This window comes from Paroedura picta, chromosome 8, assembly GCF_049243985.1.
Source record: "Paroedura picta isolate Pp20150507F chromosome 8, Ppicta_v3.0, whole genome shotgun sequence".
NCBI lineage: Eukaryota > Metazoa > Chordata > Lepidosauria > Squamata > Gekkonidae > Paroedura > Paroedura picta.
The window spans coordinates 36,966,986-36,989,555 of NC_135376.1; the positions used below are offsets into that span (position 1 = coordinate 36,966,986).

General features: G+C 44.7%; 1 protein-coding gene and 1 long non-coding RNA gene across 5 annotated transcripts in view; one reads left to right on the forward strand and one right to left on the reverse strand.

The window, feature by feature from the left end:
- Window positions 1-21,637, reverse strand: part of SLCO2A1 (solute carrier organic anion transporter family member 2A1) — a 54,602-nt gene extending 32,965 nt beyond the window's left edge. The window contains exons 1-2 of one of the 2 annotated variants that reach the window (XM_077349097.1): window positions 21,215-21,637; window positions 4,348-4,485 (exon numbers count right to left, since the gene is read on the reverse strand). In XM_077349097.1, the coding sequence (XP_077205212.1) occupies window positions 4,348-4,485; window positions 21,215-21,325 (249 nt within the window). In that variant the 5' untranslated portion in view covers window positions 21,326-21,637. Of the gene's footprint in view, window positions 1-4,347; window positions 4,486-18,710; window positions 18,985-21,214 lie in introns of those variants that run through there. The other variant, XM_077349098.1, reaches the window with a different exon arrangement.
- On the forward strand, window positions 3,904-7,267 carry LOC143843286 (uncharacterized). 3 transcript variants are annotated; one of them, XR_013233518.1, is made up of 3 exons: window positions 3,904-3,972; window positions 4,991-5,098; window positions 7,004-7,267. It is a non-coding gene; the product is annotated as an uncharacterized LOC143843286 (long non-coding RNA). The 3 variants fall into 3 exon arrangements; XR_013233517.1 differs by having other exon boundaries at window positions 3,923-3,967; XR_013233516.1 differs by lacking the exon at window positions 3,904-3,972 and adding an exon at window positions 4,474-4,606.
- Window positions 21,638-22,570: the final 933 nt, after the last annotated feature.

Genomic DNA, 22,570 nt, shown 5'->3' on the forward strand with positions numbered 1-22,570 from the left:
AAACCTGAGCTTGTTTCTCTGCAACGAGATAGTCCCATCTGGGATTGATGGGAGACAATGACACCCGAAGTGTGTTGTAAAGGGCCGGGGGGATGAAGTAAAGGGCCGGGGGGGGGGGAAGGCATCCTTCAGGGCCCACCTTCAATTAGTCGAAGGACCACATGTGGTCCGCAGCCCACAGGTTGGGGATCACTAGTATAGAGGACTGAGGAGGTCCCCATTCAAATCCCTGTTTGCTGTGAGAACTTACTGGGCAACTTGGGCCAGCCTTCTTCTCACAGCCTCACCTACCTCCCAGTGCTGCTGTGAGGTTAAATGATAGGAGGGAAGAGGCATGCAAGATCTCTAGAAGAAGAGCAAGAAATAAACATACTAAGTAAATTGCTAACAAACATTTATTTCCAGTTGCATGCAATCAGGCCCTTTGGAGCAGATAGGCACTCCTGCAACCACGCATGAGATGCAGGCTTGAGATCCAATACAGAAACATTGTAAATTTTCCCTTTTCTCAGAACCAATTTATATACAATCATGAACAATGGATCTTCATGCCATTGGTCAGTTTCAGTTTAATTTCTGTGAAACAATACTTGCATTATTTTATGGTTGGGGGTCACCACAACATGAGGAACTGAATTAAAGGGCATTAGGAAGGTTGAGCACTACTGACATAGATTCAAAGTGGGATTTGCTTAACTGCATAAACAAAATTTAATCTCTATTACTCATTGACAGGCTAAATTTTATAAAGTGCTTATTGTTCATAATAATTTCTTAAATGGCCAATACGGAGAAATTAAATCTTACGTTTGGCCTGGCTGACTACTTTGCTATCAAGTCTGGAATAGTTAGGGTTGCTTTCAGAAGCCACCTCCGCCAGCAAATAATGTCACAAAAGAACTACTGATTGCAAATAATTCAGCATTCTTTTCGGCCAAATATATTTTGGGTGATCCTATTCAGGATGCTGATTTAAACTATAAGGCTGTGCCTCTACATGTCAAGACATTCACAAAGCTACTGAAGCATCACTTTCTTGAATGTCCAGCATAGTGCAAGAGTACAGAAATGCAATTTGAATCACATTTCTCCTGCTGTTGGTTGAAAGGCCAAATTTTATAATTTTTACAATTGGATGTATCTAGAATGTTTGTTTTTTGGTTTTGGTGGATGAGATCATTTCCTTCTTTGTTGTCTCAAAACATCCTCATATTGTGTGGGATGCCATGATTAAGCATAAATTGTGGGTTTCATAAAAGGTACAATTAAACTTGCTGGATCCAAATTTTGAGGCAAACTTAACATTTTGAGCAGCACTAATTGTGCCCAAGTTTCCTTTCTTACGTACGCAAATTAGGCTCTCCTGCCTGGTTTTGTGGCTTTTGGAATTACTTAAATGCATAAATGAGAAAATGCTATAATATTTTGGCATGCGGACCCATATAAAAGTAAGAACAAACAAAGGACTCTGAATGGATGGCAAGGATAGCTGCTTGCGGGCTGGAATGGCTATTAGCACAGCAAAATGCACAGAAAAGGTCATCACAAAACACACAGGGCAAGAAATTGCCCAAGTGCAAGCAAACATCTTTTTTTTATTGAAAGTACTTGGGAAGTTCCTGTGTTCCCTGCTGTGAATGTGAATAGAGGGGTATGTTTCAGATTTTCACTGGAGCATTTCAGGGCATGAGAAGGTATTTCTAACAGCAATTCTGACGCATGTATATTTCCCCCAAGATCCAAAATCAATACTATACACCAAGTATAGAACCAGTGCTATGCTAGATGATGATGATGAAGAAGAAGAGTTGGTTCTTATATGCCGCTTTTCTCTACCTGAAGGAGTCTCAAAGTGGCTTATATTCCCTTTCCTGTCCCCACAGACACCCTGTGGGGTGGGTGAGGCTGAGAGAGCCCTGATATTACTACTTGGTCAGAACAGCTTTATCAGTGCTGTGGTGAGCCCAAGGTCACCCAGCTGGCTGCATGTGGGGGAGTGGGGAATCAAACCTGGCTCGCCGGATTAGAACTCCTAACGACTACACCAAGCTGGTGCAAAAGCTATATCCTGATGGAAGGTATATGTGCCTGCTGACTTATTAGTAGCTATTTTCAAAACTTTCCCAAGCATGGTGACCATTGCTTATGCTGACAACAAGCTGCTCATGCTATAAAACCACAACACTGATATAAAAAGCAATCAATGGTAACATGTTCCTTGTTAATGTGACGGCAAATCCTTTTCCCTGTAGAGCTACATGAAACAACAGTGCTCACTCCTGATATCTAACTGCTGGTTCTGGTCCCTTTTGTTTGTGCAAGGACCTGAGACACATGTTTACTTCAGCCCTATACTCTTTACATTTGTGCCAACATGTGGTGCATGTGCCAAAGTCATGCTGAAAGTACAGGCTGTGTACGTGCAGCAGGGACCTTGCCAGTTCAATGCTTCTCCTCCACGCTTTCTCCTCCCAGACTCCTAGAACTGGATGATACCTCTTGCCAGATTCTTATGCTTTGCCAAGTAACAACAAAAATCAAAACTGCTGTTGATTCCGAGTCATTAGGGCTTAAACCCAATGCTGTTCAAGCAAGGCAAGCCAGGCTGCAGTCCCACAGGTGGTGGGGAGACTCTACAATCAAGGTGTCTCCCACAGATAAGCGGTTAGGCTTACCTGCCTTATTTCACTAGCAGCAATGGCAGTAGATGGACAGAATCCTGGCTCCAGACCAGTTTATGTCTGGGGGGGGGGGGGGCTCTACAAGCATCCAAAGTTATTCCTCTCCTTAGGTCAGTTCCAAAGGGAGGACCATGAGCTGAGATCGAACAAAAGAAGTGAAGAAGTGACGCAGAGTGGCAGGGTGCAGTAGGTGGAGATGCTCACCCCTGCTCCAAATCAAGAAAATTGCCCAGGGTGTTTGAGTCCCCCGGAATAGTCTTAAGTCACAAAGATACTTGATAAAGGAAGATGAAGCAGAGAGCCCTGAACCCTTTCAGGAAAAAAGAAATGCAATTACTCTGCCTTAGGAAACAGAATATTTGAGGAAGGGAAATAACTGGAGTTGGAGGGTCTTCTGCATTCTACATGGAGCTCAGAGAATCAAAGCACACTGAGAATCTAGCAACAAAACCGTTGCTGTTAGCTGGTTCCCACCCAGAGAGATGACTACATTCCCGAGGGAGAAGGATTTCTCATGGGAAACACTGACAGAAGCTTAATTATGGGGGTACGACTGAAGGCGCTTCTATAAGAAAGCCTATCGGGCTATGTAAAGCTCCAGCCTTAAGTCTTGGATCAGGCAGGAGATGCTGTAATGGTCTGACTCACTCCTGTATGACAAACTGGGGGGTTGCACTTTCTTGTAATAAAGCACTAATGTGTAACATAGCATTATGCATCATATGCAGCAACACTTCTGAAGGCCCGGCAGAAAGCGCATAGCCATAAAATCCATCTTTCTCAGAGGAACAGTTAGAAAAGCCAGAGGCTATCAGACCCCTGGGAGGCTTTCTTAGGACTTGATAGGGACAGGTGTTATTTGTGAATTGTTATTTGTGAATCTCTCCTTCACACACACACACACACACAAATATCTAGACCCCACTAGCAGTCTCTTGTAGCTCAAGCACCAATATAATACTGCACTAATTCTGAGCCCACAGGGAGCCACCAGCACAATGTGGTAGAAAAACATCTGCAGAGAAAATTATGAGCCTGTCCTAACACCCGGAATAACAGGAAAGCAACTTAAGAAACAGAAAGAGATGAATGTTCTTCTTTTGATGGCAATTTCCCAGCTATGCAGTACCCAGCTCCATGTTCCATTAAATGCTCACTTGCTCCCAAACAATGCTCAGTTGCATGGTCACAATGGTCTGTTTTTCAATGGCTGTAGCTGCCAATGCCACAGGGCAGAGAAACACAAAGCATCGAGACATGGAGTAAGCTCTATTAGATGTGATGGGGTAAGGTGAGCTAAATGTGAGATTGCTGTTCTGGCAAGAGCCACACACTTACATAAACCTAGTCTGGGTAACAGTTACTCTCTAGAGACTACGCTGCCAAGGCTATCCTGACTCACTAGGACATTGTTCTATTGTACACAAACAGTTCCCCAGTCGGTGACTGGCAGCAAGACACCATACCATGCATTTTCTTCCACACCACAAAGCTAGCATGTTTCTTTTCCCTCTAGCTCACTCCATCGAGGGGGGGGGGTTCATCTACCACCTGCAGTATCTTATCAACCATCAATGCTTAAAAATGGATATACCTGGTAGGTTCAAGGCAGCACACAATGACCTCAGAAGAGAAGTACCCCCAGCCTCTTTCTCAATGTAGTTACCTCGTGCAAACTGGAGAGGAAGCCAGAAGAGAAACTGGAAAGGCCAAAGCGTCTCTCAATGGTCGTCAGGCAGCTCTTGAAGTATGAACTGTAGAGGAGCTGAGACAGCTGTAGCAGGCCATGGCAGAACACAAATACCTGTCAGCAAAATCATACAGAATTAGGCACATGATCAAATGAAGCTACAGGAAGCCCCATCACTGCAGTACCCTCAAGCTCGCAATTTTGAGGTCCAGCACAATTAGCAAGATAGTTTCAGGTGAGTGGCCATGTTCGTCTGTAATAGTACAAGTTTTGAGTCCAGTAGCACTTTCAAAGATCAACAAAACTTGCCATGCTGTGAGATTTTGTGAGACCAAAATGGTGATTAACTTGATCATCTGACAACAAAGCCTTTTCCCCCATCAGAATCCTTTGGTGCATATTTGTAGATTTCTGAAAGTGTGGGATTCATGCTGAGGGCCACATTTTTAACTTTACCCACTGAAGAGCAATGGCTCAGCTTTTACTGCAATTGAAATACAAGGGTTTCATAAATCCCTTTATAGATGTTTAGAGGAGATTCCCAGACAACACAAGGAATGATGGCATTCAGAGAAACTTCCAAACCTTTTATAAGTGCCGATCCATATTTTTGTTTCAGAAGAGTTTATCGCAAGAGATGTTACTAGATTGGCTCATCACCTATGGAGATGTTACTAGATTGGCTCCAACCAAATGTCTGTCAGAAGAGCTCCTGAAGGGCCTGCAGGTAGGGGCAAGGATTGAAAGAGTCCTGGCCCTGATTGAGGCCAAATGTCCCTCTCGAGGGCCAGAGATCACCAGCCTGTTTGTGTTGGCTCAGCATAATGTAGCAATGTATGATCATAATGTACAATTTAGACCCCCAAATCTATAATGTTCCCTCCCCGGATTTTTCAGTCCTGTACAGCACATGTTCTCCCCATTTTAGCTTCATAACAATTCTGCAAGGTAAAGTAGGTAGAGAGAGTAAATGGCCCAAGGTCACCCAGAGTGGAGACTTCTATTCCCTGGGTGTTAGTCAGATGCCCTAACCACCCCCCTGGTTTGTAGGTGTTTCAAAGCCATACTACTACCACAGATCTGACTAATACTGATAGATATTGTAGATGTCTCAGAGACACCATTCCAGCTATCCCTTTAGCTAAGTTACCTGTGGATTACAAAGGTGATTTCCATAACTGCATTATGGAGGGATGATGGGAACACATGACTGGGGAGTATAATGGACATTTATAAAACTATGCACAGTGTGTAGTGGATAAAGAGGGTTTTTTCCTCCCACTATCATAAAACCGTGAAATGCCATACATCTCCTTTGGAGTCCCCCAATCAAATTTATGAGTGAAGGATTCAGGACAAACAAGAGAAGGCATATAACAAAGTTAAGCATCTCACTCTCCCAGTATTTGTGCAAATGGCCACAAGCTTTGATTGCCTTAAAGGGGAACAAGCCTATTAACAAAATATATAGTCTGTCAGCAATTACTGATTATGATATCTCAGTGGAACCTCCAGGTTCTGTGCATTATTGAGCATCGGCCACTGGGAAGCAATTCTGAAGAACTGCCTTCAAACTTCCCAAAAGCATCTGGATGGCCTTCGAGCAAAACAGGATATTGAGCTCGCTGTCAGATGGCAGGAGCTCATGGGAATTGTAGTCCATGGACATCTAGAGAGCCACAGTTTGGCCACCCCTGAATTAGATGTACTACTGGTCTTATTCAGCATGGCTTTTCATATAAGGGTGCAGCTCTCCCATCCCATAATGAATATCAGCAAGGGGAAGATCAGCTTGGCCTTAGTCACAGGGCAGAGAATCAATAGTTGCCGGGAAACCCTTTCCTCTTCCCTTCAAAAGAAGCACACAAGCACCACAACAGCCAGTTGCCCTGTGGTAGCAGATGCAAGGGGGAAGACAATCTGGCGCCAGACGCCGGCTAATAACCACCAACATGAATATGCTTAACAACTGCAAGCTGTTGTCAGAATCACCGCCATTGGGCCACAGCTGTTTTGGTCATGTTCACAGAATTCCATTTCATTGTGGTTGTCCCTTCTTCTAGTATAAAATCTTACATATTACGTAAGCTGCCCAAAGTCCTGCAATGCATAAGAAAGTGCAAGGAATGAATACTCTTAAGGGTTGGATATATTCTTGTTGTGAAAAAGACACATGGACCAGAGAAACAAGGCCAATAGCCTTCAAGAAGCTGCATATTGACTAGGCTAAGGAAAGGAAGCACTCCACATCCTGAGACACAGCAGGCTTTTTGATCTATATTTAACTGGCTCCCACTTTTCCTTGAACCTGTTTTAACTGTCCACCCCCCACTTACACACAACAATCATGAAGTCAGCAAAAACAAGCCACTCACATACAAGGCAAGGTTCTCTGTCTGCTTGATGGATTCCACTCCACAGGTAGGCAGAGATATAGGACATTGCAAATTAACCTGATAGAGAAGAAAAACTTTTAAACATCGCCTGGTAAGGACTGAAAATGCTGCAGGCATTGAATGCTGAGAGCAGCAAAGCATGAGGAAAAGGAGAGGAGAGGTCAGCCTGCTCACGTTTGTGTGTGTGAATTTGTATGCAAGTAACAGGCAAATACCCATGTCATGTATATTTTCAGGAAAGCAGAAGCCTGCCGTCTCTGTCATACACAAGCCTGTGCAGCAAGAATCAGAAAGCACAGCCTCAGGGATAATACTGCACAGTCTGTAGGAAAAAGACAACATCAGGAAGCACACTAGAGGAAAACCAAAAACGGCATTCCAAGTGACTGGAAGCTGAACATCTCAGCAAGTGGATGACTTGCACCAAGCAAACAAAGAGGCAGCAACATTATATGAGCTGACCTAGAGCTGACAAGAACTCTCAAAGAAAGGCTTGCTATAAAACCAACATGTGCACAGCTATTTCAACCTTCTTCATTGTAAGTTAAGTGGCTCTCATACAGCAGGGAGTCAGACCACCCAAGCCAGATCATGTTTCTCAACTTGAGGCAAACTTTAACAATATTCAGGCATGCTACGAAAGACGCAAAACCGAGGCATGCATCCACATGCACCTATCACCAGGCACATGCGTCTAGGCTTTCGTCAATCACTTTTTCAATCACTCTGATGTTTACCTTTAAGAACAGATGAATGATCGTGGCTGCAGGCTGCTTACACAAGCTGCTCCCCTGTCTTCCAAGCCAAGCCTTACTTTTAATATTAGGTAGATTACACAGGCATCTTTCTCTTTGCACTCAGGTGCTACTTGTGCCAACAAGATGTCATCAGGAAAACACAAAGACTTCAATGTCACGTAGACAACTGTCTTAGTCAATGGGCACCAGGGGCAGCTGACCTGGGTCCCACGGGGGGGGGGACTCTCTTGCTAGTGAAGGAAAAAGCAGAAAGAGATGGACCCTGCTGCCACCACTCATACCTGGTCTATTAGAGGCTTGCCAAAATTAACATGTTATAAATAGCAATTGAAACATAGGGCTGGGTGGGGTCATTTAGACAACACCAGACAAATTTTTACGATCTTTATCCACTGGTGGAAGACAATAATAGAAGAGGGCAGATCAATATTCTGGAGAAGGAGTTCCATAATTTTGATGTGAAGATCAAAAGGCCCTTTCTTTGGGCTGCTACCAGTCTAACCTCAGAAGGGAGGCCACCTGAAGCAGCACGTCAGGAGGTAACTATAGCATAGTGTCAGGAAAGTTCATATGGAAGTAGACAGTGGTCCTTAGGGTATGCTGTTCCCAAACTGTATATGATGCAATGGAAAGTGTTCATCATTTATTAACCACTTTGGTAGCATTGTATTAAAGATTTTCCAATTTACAGTTCAGATGCCAGGGATTGAACCTCTGGACTTCTGCAACTGTCAAAGACCTTCCATTAGGCCAGTGATCAAACCTGGGACCTCTTCATGCAATTGTATCTCTGTTCCCTCCTGGAGTACTGTCTTGCCCTTACCATGAGAAACAGATATCTGTAGTGTTCAGGCTGGTTTAACAGGAATGGGCAGACCACTTGGCTTGAGAATTACCAGGCTTGGGTCACTACCCACTTCTGAGGGGTCCAAGTTGGTCTTGTCTTCCATTCTCTTCTTGAGAATTCTCTTCTTCAACAATTTTCAGGGAGCATCATTTGACTATCAGATGCTGAAGTATGATTTATTTATTTATTTATTCATGTCACTTATATATCACCCCTCACTGTGTACCCAAAACCAGTGCGGAATGAGAAAGGTATATAGAACATCTGGAACAGTGTGAACAAGAAAGGATATAAACAGTTAACAGCATAACATATTGGTAATTGTGAACAGTTGAAAGGGATAACAGCAACAATCAAGGACAAGCTGGATGTCTAGCTGGAAAGGGGACAGGTTGTGGGGAGATCCCCGTCATGGGCAAAAGAGCTCTGTCCTGCAGGCCCCATGGAACTGTGAATTCCAATAGGGCCTTGACTTCATTGGGGAGCTCATTCCACCAGATTGGGGCCGTGCCTGAAAAGGCTCTGTTTCTGGTTGAGGCCAGGCAGACTTCTTTAGAGCCAGGGATCACCAGGTTGTTAGAATGGATTGAGCGTGTCACTCTTCAGGGAATATATGCAAACAGACAGTCCTTGAGGTATGCAGGCTTGTGCATAGCCTTGAAGGTGAGTACCAGCAACTTAAATCTGACCTGGTATTTGATTGGTAGCCAATGCAGCTGCTGGAGGATCAGGGTAATGTGGGCCCTCCATGGGGGTTAGGTGAGGACATGAGCAGCTGCATTTTGTACCAATCATAGCTTCCAAAGCAGAGGTAAGGGAAGGCTTGCATACAGTGAGTTGCAGTAATCCAGTCTAGAGGTGGCCGTTGCATGGACCACTGGGGCAAGGTGTTCCGGGGCCAGATAGGGTGCTAGTAGTTTAGCTTGATGGGCTGATGCTCCCCAACAAACCGAAAGCCAGACTAGATACAACCTGAGGCCATAATTTAGCCACTTCTATGCCATACGATATTATAAGAACGACATACAAATCCTAGAGCACAGCTTGGTTTCAGCATGCTGACTAGATGCCATGTATATTTACAGTTAGTATCTGACGTTGCCTGAACTCTTTCATCAAGTCTCCCCTCCTTTTTCTCACCGCTTACATAAGAACACAGTCAGTCAACAACTTCGTTTACCCTTAAACAATTACTAAGACAACACTCAAACATCCGCTATGAAATGCAGCCTGTGTTGTAACTCTTTAGGAGTATTGTTCCCAAGCTTAGCAAGAGACAGAAGGTGCAACGGCTAGAATGTCAGCCACTGAGGCCAAACTCAAGCATACAGCAGCCACCAAATTTATTATCACAAAAGATGTGGGTCAGAGATACGGTGTGTCTGATTCCCAATGGAAACAGATGGTCTTTTTACCTTGATATCAAGACAATGATCTAGAGGCAGGGCACAAAGCCAATCATAGTGTTTCCTTCATCTCTGAAGGAACAGTGCCAGCTTGAGAAAGTCAAATCTACCCACTGCCAAAACTGGGGAACTAGTAAAGAGCTAGGGCTTCATGTCTGGGTACAAGTACAGTTAAGCCCAATCATGAACTATTTAATGCTGCCAGCAGGGAACAAAAAGAAGCTGGAGTAAGGAAGAAGAGCCTCTCTTGGCAACTTGGTGTTGTGTTCGTAGTTAACTCTATACAGCAAAGTTCTTCAACTGGGTTCTGTGGAATTCTCCGCTTCTATTAGCATCAGTAGTTCTGCAGAATTCTACAGCTTATCACCTCTGGCACTCCACTTTCTTCATGATAATGACAAATTAGCACAAGCTGGGGCCTTTGTATTCAAATGTCAAATTAATTACCTGTCACCAGTGACAAGAGAATTCAAATTCCACAGGCTATTGCAACATGCCACAGCACTTCCTGAACCAACCTCACCCCAAAGACGACCAAAAACACCACAACCACAGTGGAAAACCAGCCATAAAGACGACATGCATTTGGGTGGGTCATATCTAAATTCATTTTTAAAAAATTGAACTTCTATGTAGATTTTTTGCACTGTACTATCTGGCACATTAGCATGGTAGCTATTAGTGTCAGATCAGCGTCTGGGAGATGCAGGTTTGGATCCCCTGTTTGCCATGGAAGCTGCTTGGGCCAATCATACACACTTGGGCTAACCTACTTCACAGGGGTTATTAAGAGAACAAAGTACATCGCTTTGGGACCTCACAGGGAGAAGGGCCAAGTCAGACATTCAATCAGTAACCCCAAAATTATTAAGTCGAAGAAAGAGAATTATTGACATGCTGTGGGGTAGATGGAGGCAGCTCAGGATAACAAAGATCTCTCCGACCAGGAGCCTTTAAGATGTTTGAAACAAAATACCTGAATTATCATTTTCCCCACAATAATGTTTTTAAGCATCATGTAACATGAACAATTTTTTTAATACAAAGGTCTCTAGTGGAGAACAAATCTAGTAAGTAGAGTTGCCAACCACCAGATGCAACCTGGAGTCCACCCTCCAAAGCAGCAATTCTCTCCAGGGGAACTGATCTCTGTGGCCTGGAGATGAGCTAAAATCCTAATACATCCCCTGGTCCTATCTGGGGACTGGTATCCTTAGTCATAGTCCTCTTCCTCTCAACAGCTTCCAAGTCACTGTGCCAGACTAGGGAGGGCTTGGAGGGGCCTGAGCAGTCCTGATTGGCAATATTCCAGTAACCTAAACTCTTCTGCTAGCTTGTACATTTTTAAAAATCTTCCAGGCTTCATTATTTTAAGTCCATATGCATATGAAGCTCTTGCTATGCCTGTTACATTTGGCTGTTGAGGGTTTTCGGGCTCTGTGGCTGTGGTCTGGTAGTTTTTTTCAGTGACATTTTGCCAGTAACTTGCTGGCATTTTCAGAGGTAGCACATGGCAAGATAGGAATCCATGTCAAAACATGGACTGTGTAAACCGTTGCAGGGCATCTTATTTACTTCTTGGTGTGTGTGTGTGTGTGTAAAAAACACATCACATTACTGCCTTATCTAGGAGTCTCCCAGGGGATGGACTTATGGAACTAAGAAGCACTTTTCCTGTGTCTGGATAGAATTCATTAGAAAGTCCATCAGTCAAGGCCTTGAGTGTCTTATCTGAAAATGGTTGCAAGATGCTTTTAAGAGCCCCTTTCTTTAGTCCAGTGTTTTTTCGGGCAGGTAGCCAGGTTTTATTGCTATATTTCTTTGGATTCCGCCCCCCCCCCCCGGCACTGCTATGAGCAACTTTTAAATTTCTTAACTGCTACAAAGCTGTACTATAAATTTATAGCTGCACAGTGAAGGTCATTATTAGTCATTAGGTCATTATTAGAGAGATCATTTCTGTGGCCAAAGTATCAAGCATCTTGTGGATTGGGGCTTTCCCCTCACCTCTGCAGTGGCCAATTACGGCCTCAGTTATCCAGCAAACCCCGGTCTCTCTGCATCCATTTCACTGGCAAGAGAAAGTTCAGAGAAAGCACCTGCAGAGCACCTCACTTCCTGAATCCTGTTGCCGCTATTTTAATTTGTTTGCTTCCCAGTGTGTGCGTGCCTGTGTGTTTTTACGCTAGGGCTTGATCTTTGTTCTTTCTTTGTGCGGTCTCTCTCACTTTGCAGATAAGCACCAGTGCCATATCGCCTTCCTCTGGGGTTTCGGATCCCTTTCGCTTTTCTTGACCTACACCCTTAGGCAACCTCTCTGCTCCCACCATCACCTGAGGCCAGGCCCTTGATCTGAGAGCCAGCAACACTCCCCTCCCTCATGCTAATCTTATTTACAGTGACCACTCCTTGTGGAAACTCAGTCACCCAGCCACCCCTCCCTCTAGAAAATGGGCCGGCCTACTCTCTGATTCCCCCAAATGGCCTGGCTGAGCTAGCTGGCACTAATGCTCCTCATGGGACTTTCTGCCTGTTGATTATCAACTTGGCATGTCCTTGGAGAAATGCAACACCCAAAACAATAATCTATAAAAGGATACCTTGTGATACACGTGCACATTAAAAGGTTTCAGAAGTTCAATATCAACCATATACTCCAAGGAAGCAGATATCAAAGTAATATCCTATGCCCCTGACCTTTCTCTTCTCGTGCTCATTCTCTACCCCCAGTTGCTCAGCAAAGAAATTCTCAAAATTTGCAAGGACCTCTTTTCCTCTGGTCTACCCCTATTCTCAGTGCTGCCAAGATAAATGTAAGCTACATCCTGATTCAATCACAAGTTACTACACCCTGTTTTCCCACCAACATTTCAGCAGCAGCCATGCAGAAAAGCAGCCAGCAACACCGCCCTACAACATCCTTTGAAGTGTCAAAAATTGTTTTAAGCAAAAGCAGGCATTTTCAGAACCTGAAGAAACTGGATTCCCAAGCCTCACCAAAGTGTGCACAGTCTGAATAACTCCATCAGACGCTGCTTCCCTATGGGCAAGCTGAAAGCCCCCACTGATTAAAGAGTGGGCCCAGGCAGACCTGGGTTCAAATCCCCATTCACCATGAAATTCACTGGTAATAATGGGCCAGTCACTCTTACTCACCTCACCCAACTTAGTGGGCTGTCGTGAATATATAACCCACATATGCCACCTAAGCTCTTGGAGAAAGGATAGAGTAAAAAGGACTGCTAGAGTAAGCAAGCATGCATCCCTTTGGAAATCATCCTTCCTTACCACAGATTGTTCTGAATCCAGAGGGACTTGCTTTAGTCACATAACGACTATACATTGTGAAGGAAAGATCAGAACTGGCCATCCTTGCAAATAAATCTTCAAAAATCAATTGCCTTCAAAACTTTTTAAGAACCCACTTGTTCCTCATCCCCAGGTGAGTCATTTGTGGCACATCAAGAAACCACACTTTCTCATTCACAAAACTTTGACTGCTTGGTCTGGAGGTGATTCAGTTTTGGCACTCCAATGACTGCTTGTACTCCTTAAGCTAGAAACACCCTTCCCATACTTCCCTTTCTCATTGGTCCTTTACAGCGGCTAGCTCTGGCCTCAGAATGGCTCTTAGCCAGTGAATCCTCTTTGTCTTCAAGATTTCAGATAATAGACAGTCATTTACATATCCACATTCAGAGGAGAAGGCACATTAATTGGCTGCTATAAAACCAACATGGACTTTTGTGGCCCATAAAACATTGTTCTCTTACCCATCCATCCTTCCTTTCAGAGCTAAATCTGTAGCATTTTCCTCCACCATCTCTTCCAAAGCAAATCCTCCAGGCCAGGGATAGTCAACCTGTGGACCACAGGTTGACTACCCCCTGCTCCAGGCTACTGAAAGCTCCTCCCACTAGAATCCAAGAGCTCCCATTTCCTCACGTTACTTTGCCAAATCATTTTGCACAGCAGCCCTGCCACCCTCCAGATATTTCTCTTTTCAGACCACATCAGAGATCTCAATATTTTCAAGTGCTCCAGCATGCCTGATTTTATAATCTTTGGATCCCTCTTATTGATGGTTCCAGCTCTTTCTGCTAAGTGGCCGTCACACAGGTGGAGACGTACAACCTTCATTTTCTATTTTCTCACAGCCGTTCACTCCCAACTTAGGCTACCTCAACCCTCCTCCCCTCTCTTTCTACCCAGAATTATATAACCTGCAATGTCATGACCTTTATCTGAGCTTTCCTTATCTAAATATCAACAGAACTGCAGCATCAGGGGCTACCTCTTAAAAATTAAAGAACTGCCTGGCTGGATCAGGCCAAGGTCCACATGGCCTAGAATTCTGTTTCCAACAGCAGCTGAGCAGATTCACAACTTCACAATCAGAGCATAAAGGCTATGGCTATCCCCAGCAATTTGTTCCCAGGATTTGCTCCTCAGAGGTATGTGCTGCCTCTGAATGTGGATGTTCTTTTTATCTGTCACAGCTAACAGTGTTGGCAGAGTTTGAATAGACAGAATGGCTGCAGTCAACAGCTAGCTAGTTAGGTCTCTCCTCTTTCTGTACATAGTCGTTACTATGCTGAATAAAACCCTATTTTATTATTTTAAGCAGCCTGGTGCTCCATTCTCTGCATGTTCAAACTGCCAACAATTTCTGTACAACTGCTGACTTGAGAGGCAAACTAAGAGGAAGAATGCTCAGAAGAGCAGGAAACCTGTTAAGCCACTCAGGACACTGGAGGAGATATTTGAAAATCATCAGGAAGTTCCTCTGCTAACTATGCTGAATACACATCTCCTCTGATGCCCCCTGCAGGACACTCTTTATATTCTGCTCAAACTTGCCCACTGCAGATCTTGCATATTCCAACATGGTGAATCCATCCTCCATCCCTTTGTCTAAAATGCCACAGTCAGAATCAGGGTTTATATAGCTTGAAGTTGTGCTTTAGTAAAAGACTGAGAAAAAGAGAAGTGGTTTACAGAATTTCTTCTGCCTTCCCAGCTTGGTTTAGTGGTTAATAGAGGCGGCTTCTAATGTGGCCTTCCGGGTTTGATTTCCCACTCCTCCACATGTAGCCAGCTGGGTGAGCATGGGCTAGTCACAGCTCTTTCAGTACTGTCACAGATTTCTCGGCCTCACCTACTTCACATGGCATCTGTTTTGGGGAGGGAAAGGGAAGGTGATTGCAAGCCGCTTTGAAACTCCTTCAGGTCGTAAATAGCAAGGTATAAAGACCAACTCTTCTTTTTGCCTGTGATTAGCGGAGACAGTACTCTGTAAACCAACTGTACATAAGTAGATTTCTCCATGATTCTACAGGTCATTGCAAAGAAAGCCTGTGTACTACCATCTCGTAAGGTACTTCACCAAGCAAATATGGGAACAAAAACAGGATCATATGGCAAAAACATCACTGAAAAAGACTGTGCAAACCTGCTTTCTTTAAAATGGGTTTACTAATGCTTGTGGTCTGGATGGTGAAAAAAACAGGGGCTACAAAAGACTTTGCTCCAAGGTCTGATTGGTGAGTTACACTTGCTCAGGGGTGAAGGCCACATACCTTAACAAGTAACTTAACTCTCTTGCTGGGGTTATCTTTGCAGGAACCTTACTGCGATACAACTGCCTTCCTATTTGTGACACAGGGCAGCCTTTATTGCATTTGCTGGTCTGAGATAAGGGGGAGAGCAGAACAAAGAAGTCTTCTGGTCTGCACTAATGGTGAATTAAAGGGAAAGCCTTCTCTACACCCTCTCCTCTTTCCATGGGCTTTTTGCATTTGTACTACCAGAACTCTTAATGAGCTGCGAGTTTGACCTTCCTACCTCCTCCAGATTCCAATGCCTGAAACACTGCAAATAGTAATGTCAGATACAGAATGATGCCACTGCATACATTCTACCTTTCATGGCTTCCTGTTTTGCATGCTTCGGACATTTTGTTCCCTCTGTTCTCAAAACTTTGGCATATTTTGAATACCCTTTGCCTGTGTAGAGAAGCATTTCATCTAACTTATTCTTTCATTATATTTACATCATTGTTCTTCCTTAAAGGAACTCAGAGAAGGTTTTTATTCTTTTAAAAAAACACCCTACCAAGTAGATAGGTTGAGTGAATGAGCAAGAGAGATTGATTTAAGGTCAGTGAAGCACTGGATCATGGTCAAGGTTTTGGTCTTGATCGTTAATGCCCTTAATGGTCTGGGACCAGCATATCTGGGAGACTGCCTCTCCCAATACGCCTCTTAGAGTTTTACCCTCTCAAACAGCAAACCTCCGGGTAGTCCCGGGTTGAAAACAAGTCTGCATTTCACCAGCCTTTTCAGCCCTAGACCCAACCTGATGGAACACTCTGCCGGATGAAATCGGGCCCCGCAGGACTCATTGCAGTTCCACAGGGCCTGTAAAACTGGGTTGTTCCACTGGGGTTATGTCTGACTGTAAGCACCTTCCATGGTTGGCCTCCTGGTCTACCCCTCCTCAAGCCATCTAACTGTGACTACTAGATTAATCTTTTGAAATATGAAGTTTTACTAGTTTTTAATAATTTTATTAATATTTATTTTGACCACTGTTGCTAGTTTCCCTTATCCTACTGTGGGATGAGTGGCCTATAAATTGAATAAATAAATAAAAAGCAGAAATTTGAACCCAGCTCTGCATGGTTCAAGAATAATACCTGACCTACTATACTGTACTGGCTCAGAACAGCAACCTCCCTCGGAAGCTTTTCAAAAATAACAAAACCCTGCAGCTAGCATATAATTTGATACTCAGTACAGAAGTCACTAAGAGGAAAGTGTTGACTCTCTTTTTGTTTATTTAAGCAAGTGTTTGGTCCTTGAGAGCCAGCATGGTATACTGGTTAAGAATCCTGGCTTCTAATCAGGAGAAGTGGGGTTGATTCCCGACTCCTCCACATGCAGCCAGCTAGCTGACCTTGGGCTAGTCACAGCTCTCTTAGGGCTGTTCTCAAAGCAGTTCTGTTAAAAGCTCTCTTAGCCCCACCTACTTCACAGGGTGTCTGTTGTGGGGAGAGGAAGAAAAGGTGCTTTCGGACTCCTTCCGGGAGAGAAAAGTGGGATATAAAAACTAGCTATTTTCTTCTTGTAGAGATATGCAAGGGATTGAAAGTTTTTTGCCCCTTCACAACTGGTATAAAAACTCAGTTCTTTTTCTTAGGGACCAGACTTTGCAGTGCCAAATTTGGAATGATGGACCATCTGGGGGCAGAGGTTCCACATTCAGGGTAAAGCATAACCCAACACATGGCCAATAGCTCTTATACTTGAAACAAGTGTACCTAGGATTGCAGTCTAAATTATAAACAATTTATAGTTGCAATTTTTCAACCCAAAACATTCACCGTCCTGCTTGCAGTCTGCTCCTTTTATGGATTCTTAATGAACTAGAGTTGGGCTAGGTAGCAACACCCCAACCCTTTCAACAATGCCTGCTTATTCAAAAGGTCCAATTCAAAATGGACTCACCTGGACCTTAAATGTTCTTCCATTCAATGCTGAAATGCAACTGAGATTTACTGGGTGATTCTAGCAGCTTATTTCAGAGGCTCTTTTCAAGTCCTCGATTATTAATTACATAGAGGGGGCACTCAAAACGATTCCTTTGTTGCCCCTCATATACAGTTACTAGAATAACATCCATACTGAAGACCAAATACCTAAACACAAAGGTAGAAGAGGACCTGGCTCCCCCTTCCCCCAGCAACTGGGGCCACCTCAGTCATGTTGAGGTGATTCAGCAGCAATACAAACCACTGCCCCCCCCCCCAACAGATGGAACGGAAGCAGGAGGTAGGAGAGAACACTCAGTGGCCCTCTGCTTTATCCAAAAATACTCTGTTTATTGTTTCTGGAGAAACTTTTGAGAAAGGCGCTGTGTAAACACAGCATCATAAAACAAACAGAAGCCCCATTATCTCAAGCTGACAGACCAGAGTGTGGAGTGCAATTTCATGAAGAAATGCCTTGTCCTGGTACTACAGCCATGTTTCCCAGCTACCAATGGTGCTTATGAGAGTTGTGCTGTTTGTTTAGTTTTGAACACATTATGTACAGGTAAGTTCTTGGAAATGTGCCAACTCTTGTAAGGCAGAAACAAAACACCTGCTCAGAAGGACTCTTGCTGAATAGCCGCTCCAGACATCAGTCCCCTTGGAGTAGGGGCTAGAACACCGGACTAGGATCTCAGAGACCCATTTGAATCCCCACCTTCCCATGGAAACTCACTCAATGGGTAGTAACTTTCGGACATTCAACTTTCACTCAGCTTAATTTAATTTACAGGTATAAAGGGATGAGAACAATGTTGTTAAGTCCCCCTGCTAGGAAGAAAAGCAGTATATAAATATGTAAATGAATAAGGAAACTGCCATTTCCTTTGACTTCATGGCAATGGGTTTCAGAAGAGTCACCTGAATGGGTACAATCTCCCCAAGAACTAAGATCATACCAAAAGAGAGTTCTAAACATCATAATCACTATATGAAATAGCCTGGTCTCCAAAGGCAAGTAAAACCAGCCCTCCTCTCAAGATAACAGTCTCTACCTACTGGGAGTTTCACCAAATAGGCAGAAGAAAATGACTTTGTAGATTAACCAAAAAAGAAACCATCACAGCCACCCACCACCCAGCTGATATTCTTGGCCTTCTTGACAGTGTCTGTTAAGGTTATATAGTTAAGGTTTCTGATGAGAGTATGGAAGGGGCGGGGGGGAGATGTGAGCTTAACGGAAAGGCCTTGAAGGTTGTCTGACTTTGACAACAGTGTGTTTATTCTGGATTGTGTGTGTGTGTGTGTATGTTAGAGACATTTGTTTTAAATGTTGTTACCGGCTTTGATTTCTTGTCCAGGAAGAAAACAGAATTAGTTTAAATAAAGCAAGAGACAAACCTTCATCTCTCCAGACATGGTGAAGAACCGGGAGCTACAGTCGATACCTAGGACCAAAACATTGGGAGCTACCTGACCATGGTTACTTGGTAGTGCTACCTGACCACGGTTGCTAGGAGGCTCTTTCCCTCACAGAGTCTTTAGAGAACAGCAGTTGGGCAAAAATAACTAGGGAGAGGACAGCACACAGTTCTGACCCTGAGCTTCAGCATCAGAAGCCCCTCTCCTCTCCCTGGATGACAAAAACGCCTCACTTCCTAAGGACAGAGATGTCTGTTGCTATCTGGCCTTGGTTGCTAGGAGGCATTCTTCAAGGGGTGGGGCCAGTTGCCACACAGAACCTTTAAAGAACAACCACTGGAACAGGAGGACTTGGGAGAAGACAGTTGACACCAAGGGCCTCAGAGTCTTTATATGAGTCACCATTGCCTATATAATAATCTAATATACATAACTAATCTGTTCACTCAGTGTGGGCAAAGCCACCATCTATTGTAGAGGCTCCCACCCATTATAAAAGACATATCTATTAACTTTGCTCCAGATAATTTTATAATGCAGGTTTAAAAGCTGTGGACAGTTAGCCCTTGTGTGGAACACTGAGCTCCTCTTGTCTTGGATGCAGGGCAGGGTGTGTGCATCCGCACACGTGCAAAGCAAACATTTCATTTGCTGTAGAAAGCAGATGGTGGTCAAAAAAGTTTGCTATGTACATCTGTTAATCTCTAGCTAGGTTAACTGCCTACAGTTAGAGAATGCAAGGGAGAGAATGGGCCAGGGAGATGGATTTTGGCATGGGAGAATTAAGGAAAGGGAAAGTGGTTCTTAGAACTAGTCACAAGAGTTTCTTTCCTACAGATCCAACATCAGCCAAAACATTTCCAGCCTGCTAAATGACACCCTGGTATATGTGTCTCATTCATTTTATAAATGTTTTGCCCTCTCTATGCATCTGTGAGACTTAGTGGTCTCTTGTTTCAGACAAACAAGAAACTTGCTTTTGGTTATGGTGTCCCTCATGGTCAATTTCTTACAAAGTGCCTGGTTACATGTTCTTTTCTCCGCAGCCCACGTTGTCACCATGGCCTGTAGGGTCAAGATAACCTTTTTAACCAGCATTCCTCCCTAGGGCAGCAAGCCTGCGCACTCCCACTTGGATCATGTCCCACTGATTTCAATGGAATTCTCTCTCAAATATGTCTGCTCTGGATAGCAGGCTAAACCACTGCAGGGAAACTGGTTAGTCTTTTCTTTCCCTCCACTTCCTTCTAATCTTTCTAAACTTCTTTGGTGGCCCATCAAAGGGCTACAAAGGATGCTCAGATGGCCTGCTTGTTCTCCCAGCTGCTGAACAGCTGCCTTTCATTTATTCCACCCCAGGGGAAAAACCAATCACCACAGAATCTATTCTGCAGATACGGTTGGCAGTCTTCTGTTGGCAAGGGTGTGCACCAGCGGCTGCTACTTTAGTTGAGTATGCAGAACACATGCATGCCCAAGAGGCAAAGCTGTCACCTCCACTCCCCCAAGCCTCAAGAAGTTATAGCATGCCATCACCACCAGAATGGGGGGAGAGTGAGATTTTTCAATGTCCCAGTGCAGGATTAACAGCAATAGTACAAAAACACTACCTCATACCCTCAAATGGCTGAAGTCATGTTGTACCAATTCCAACAAAGCAACAATAATTGAGCATAGTATTTAGCTCACTGTTAGATAAATTGCCATCCAGATAAGAGAAGAGAACGAAGCAGATTCTCATTGATTCACAAAATGTATTCTGACAGTGCAATCCTGTGCTCATTTATGCACAGAAGAAGTACCACACATTATGGGACTTGCATTTGAGTAGACACACATAGCGTTGCCCTGAAACTGAAGCAGGGTGAAAGTTCTCTGGTGTGTGTAAACAAAGTCATGTGATTTGCTTAAGAGAATAATACCTTAGCAACCAACACTATACATTCAGGTTATCACAACCACGTAGAATTTATTTGACATCAGAATCCCTACCTTTAAATACGGTGTTGTGACAAGACTCTGTGCTTGCTGACTTCAAAACTTGTTTCACTGAGCTCATTAGTACTTACTCTCAAGTCGGCATAGAAGGCAGCTCAGGAACCTATAGGTTATAAATTCACAAGTCCTTAAACTTGGATATAAACACAAACGGTCCTATTGGGATCAACAAGATTAAGGGTGCAATCCTAAAGGCACTTTCCTCGGACTAAGGCCCACAGAAGAATAAAGAACTTACTTCTGAGTAGGTCTGTTTAGATTAGAACTGCTCTCGACATTTGCTCTGAAAATCTGCTAAACTCGTATGCTCGTTCACAGAGTCACATCAGCGGGAATTCACTGCCAATTTAATTAAAAACACTCCCAAAGTCAGCAAGTTTGACTTAAACCATTGCTCTGATTCACTGCAATTGATTTAAACAGAAACGGCTGGCGAGAGCCCTTCTCCTTCCCTCCACACTGCCCCAACTGTGGCGAGGTCGTACCTTTATTTTGCAGGCGTTACTCTCGAGGCAGGTGCTGAAACCGAGTCGTCGGCTGCTGCTGCTGCTGCTGCTGCTGCTCGGGGCTTTGCCGTTTTCGGCCTGAACTCCCATGGTGGGCGCGGAACTCTCGAGCAGCTCCTGCGGGCTCTCAGCGCGCGTAAAGGGCGAGCTCCCAGCTCCACGGAGTACCCCGGCCAGGTGCCTGCCTTGCCCCCCGCCCCACCGCTTCCCATGCGCGAGGAGGGAAAGGCAGCCAAGGGCCGGGGCCGACGCCGGGCGCTTTTATAAGCCCGCTCCGCTCATTGAAGCGGTGATGAAACTCTCTCTCTCCTCCCCTCTCGCCTTCCGCGCGTAAAAGCCGGCGCTGGAGAACACGCCGAGGGCACATCGGAGCCCGACCTTTTGCCCTCCGCACTTTAGCAGCGGCCGAGAGGGCTTTCAACCGCTAGGCCTCCTGACTACACAGCCCCCCGAGGGGAGGGGCCGGGGGACCGCTCCCAAATTACCAGGCCCATAAGCCCCGCGCATTAGCAGGCATCACGCAGCTGGGGAGGACAGGCCGTGGCATTCCGCGGGAGAGGTGCAACCTGCCCAGACACACCCGGCGCGCCACGTGCCTCTGGCGGTAGCCTCTCTGGTCGCCCGCGAGCTATGAGCCCGGCCAGAGAGCCCCTTGTTGCTTCCTAAGCTGCCTGCGGAAAGGTGCAGATGCCTTGCGCCGCATGCTGCGTTCACTAGTGTGCATCTCTGGCGTAGCTTGGGCCTGCCCTTGGGTTTACCGACGTCAGGGTTTTTGACCTACGGTTATGCAAGGGAATCGATTGCAGCTGGTTTACTAGCACTGCAGTCGCTTGGCTTTTAAGCTGCAAAGTTCAACGGATGGGCCAGGCCCAACTGGGAAGGCCTCCTCAGGTAGGGTTGTCATTGCCCAGGTGGTAGCTAGGTATCTCTAGGAATTAAAATTGGTCTCCAGACAATAGAGACCAATTCCCCTGGAGAAAATGACAGCTCTAGAAGGTGGGCTTTATGGCTTTATACCCCCAAATCTTCAGGTCTTCAGTTGTGGCAGTCTGCAAGCAAAGGTTGGATACCCACTTTTCTTGGATGCTTTGGGCTGATCCTGCGTTGAGCAGGGGGTTGGACTCGATGGCCTGTATGGCCCCTTCCAACTCTATGATTCTGTGATTCTGCAAATGTTCTACCACCAATCTCCCAGAACTTCCCTACTTCTAGAAAACTAGCATAGCAGGGAGACTGTTGGGCTACAGCCACTGCTACTTTTGGGCTAGTTTCTAACTGTAAGGAAGTAATTTAAAACCCACAAAACAAATGATCTATTTAAAATACACTGTACTT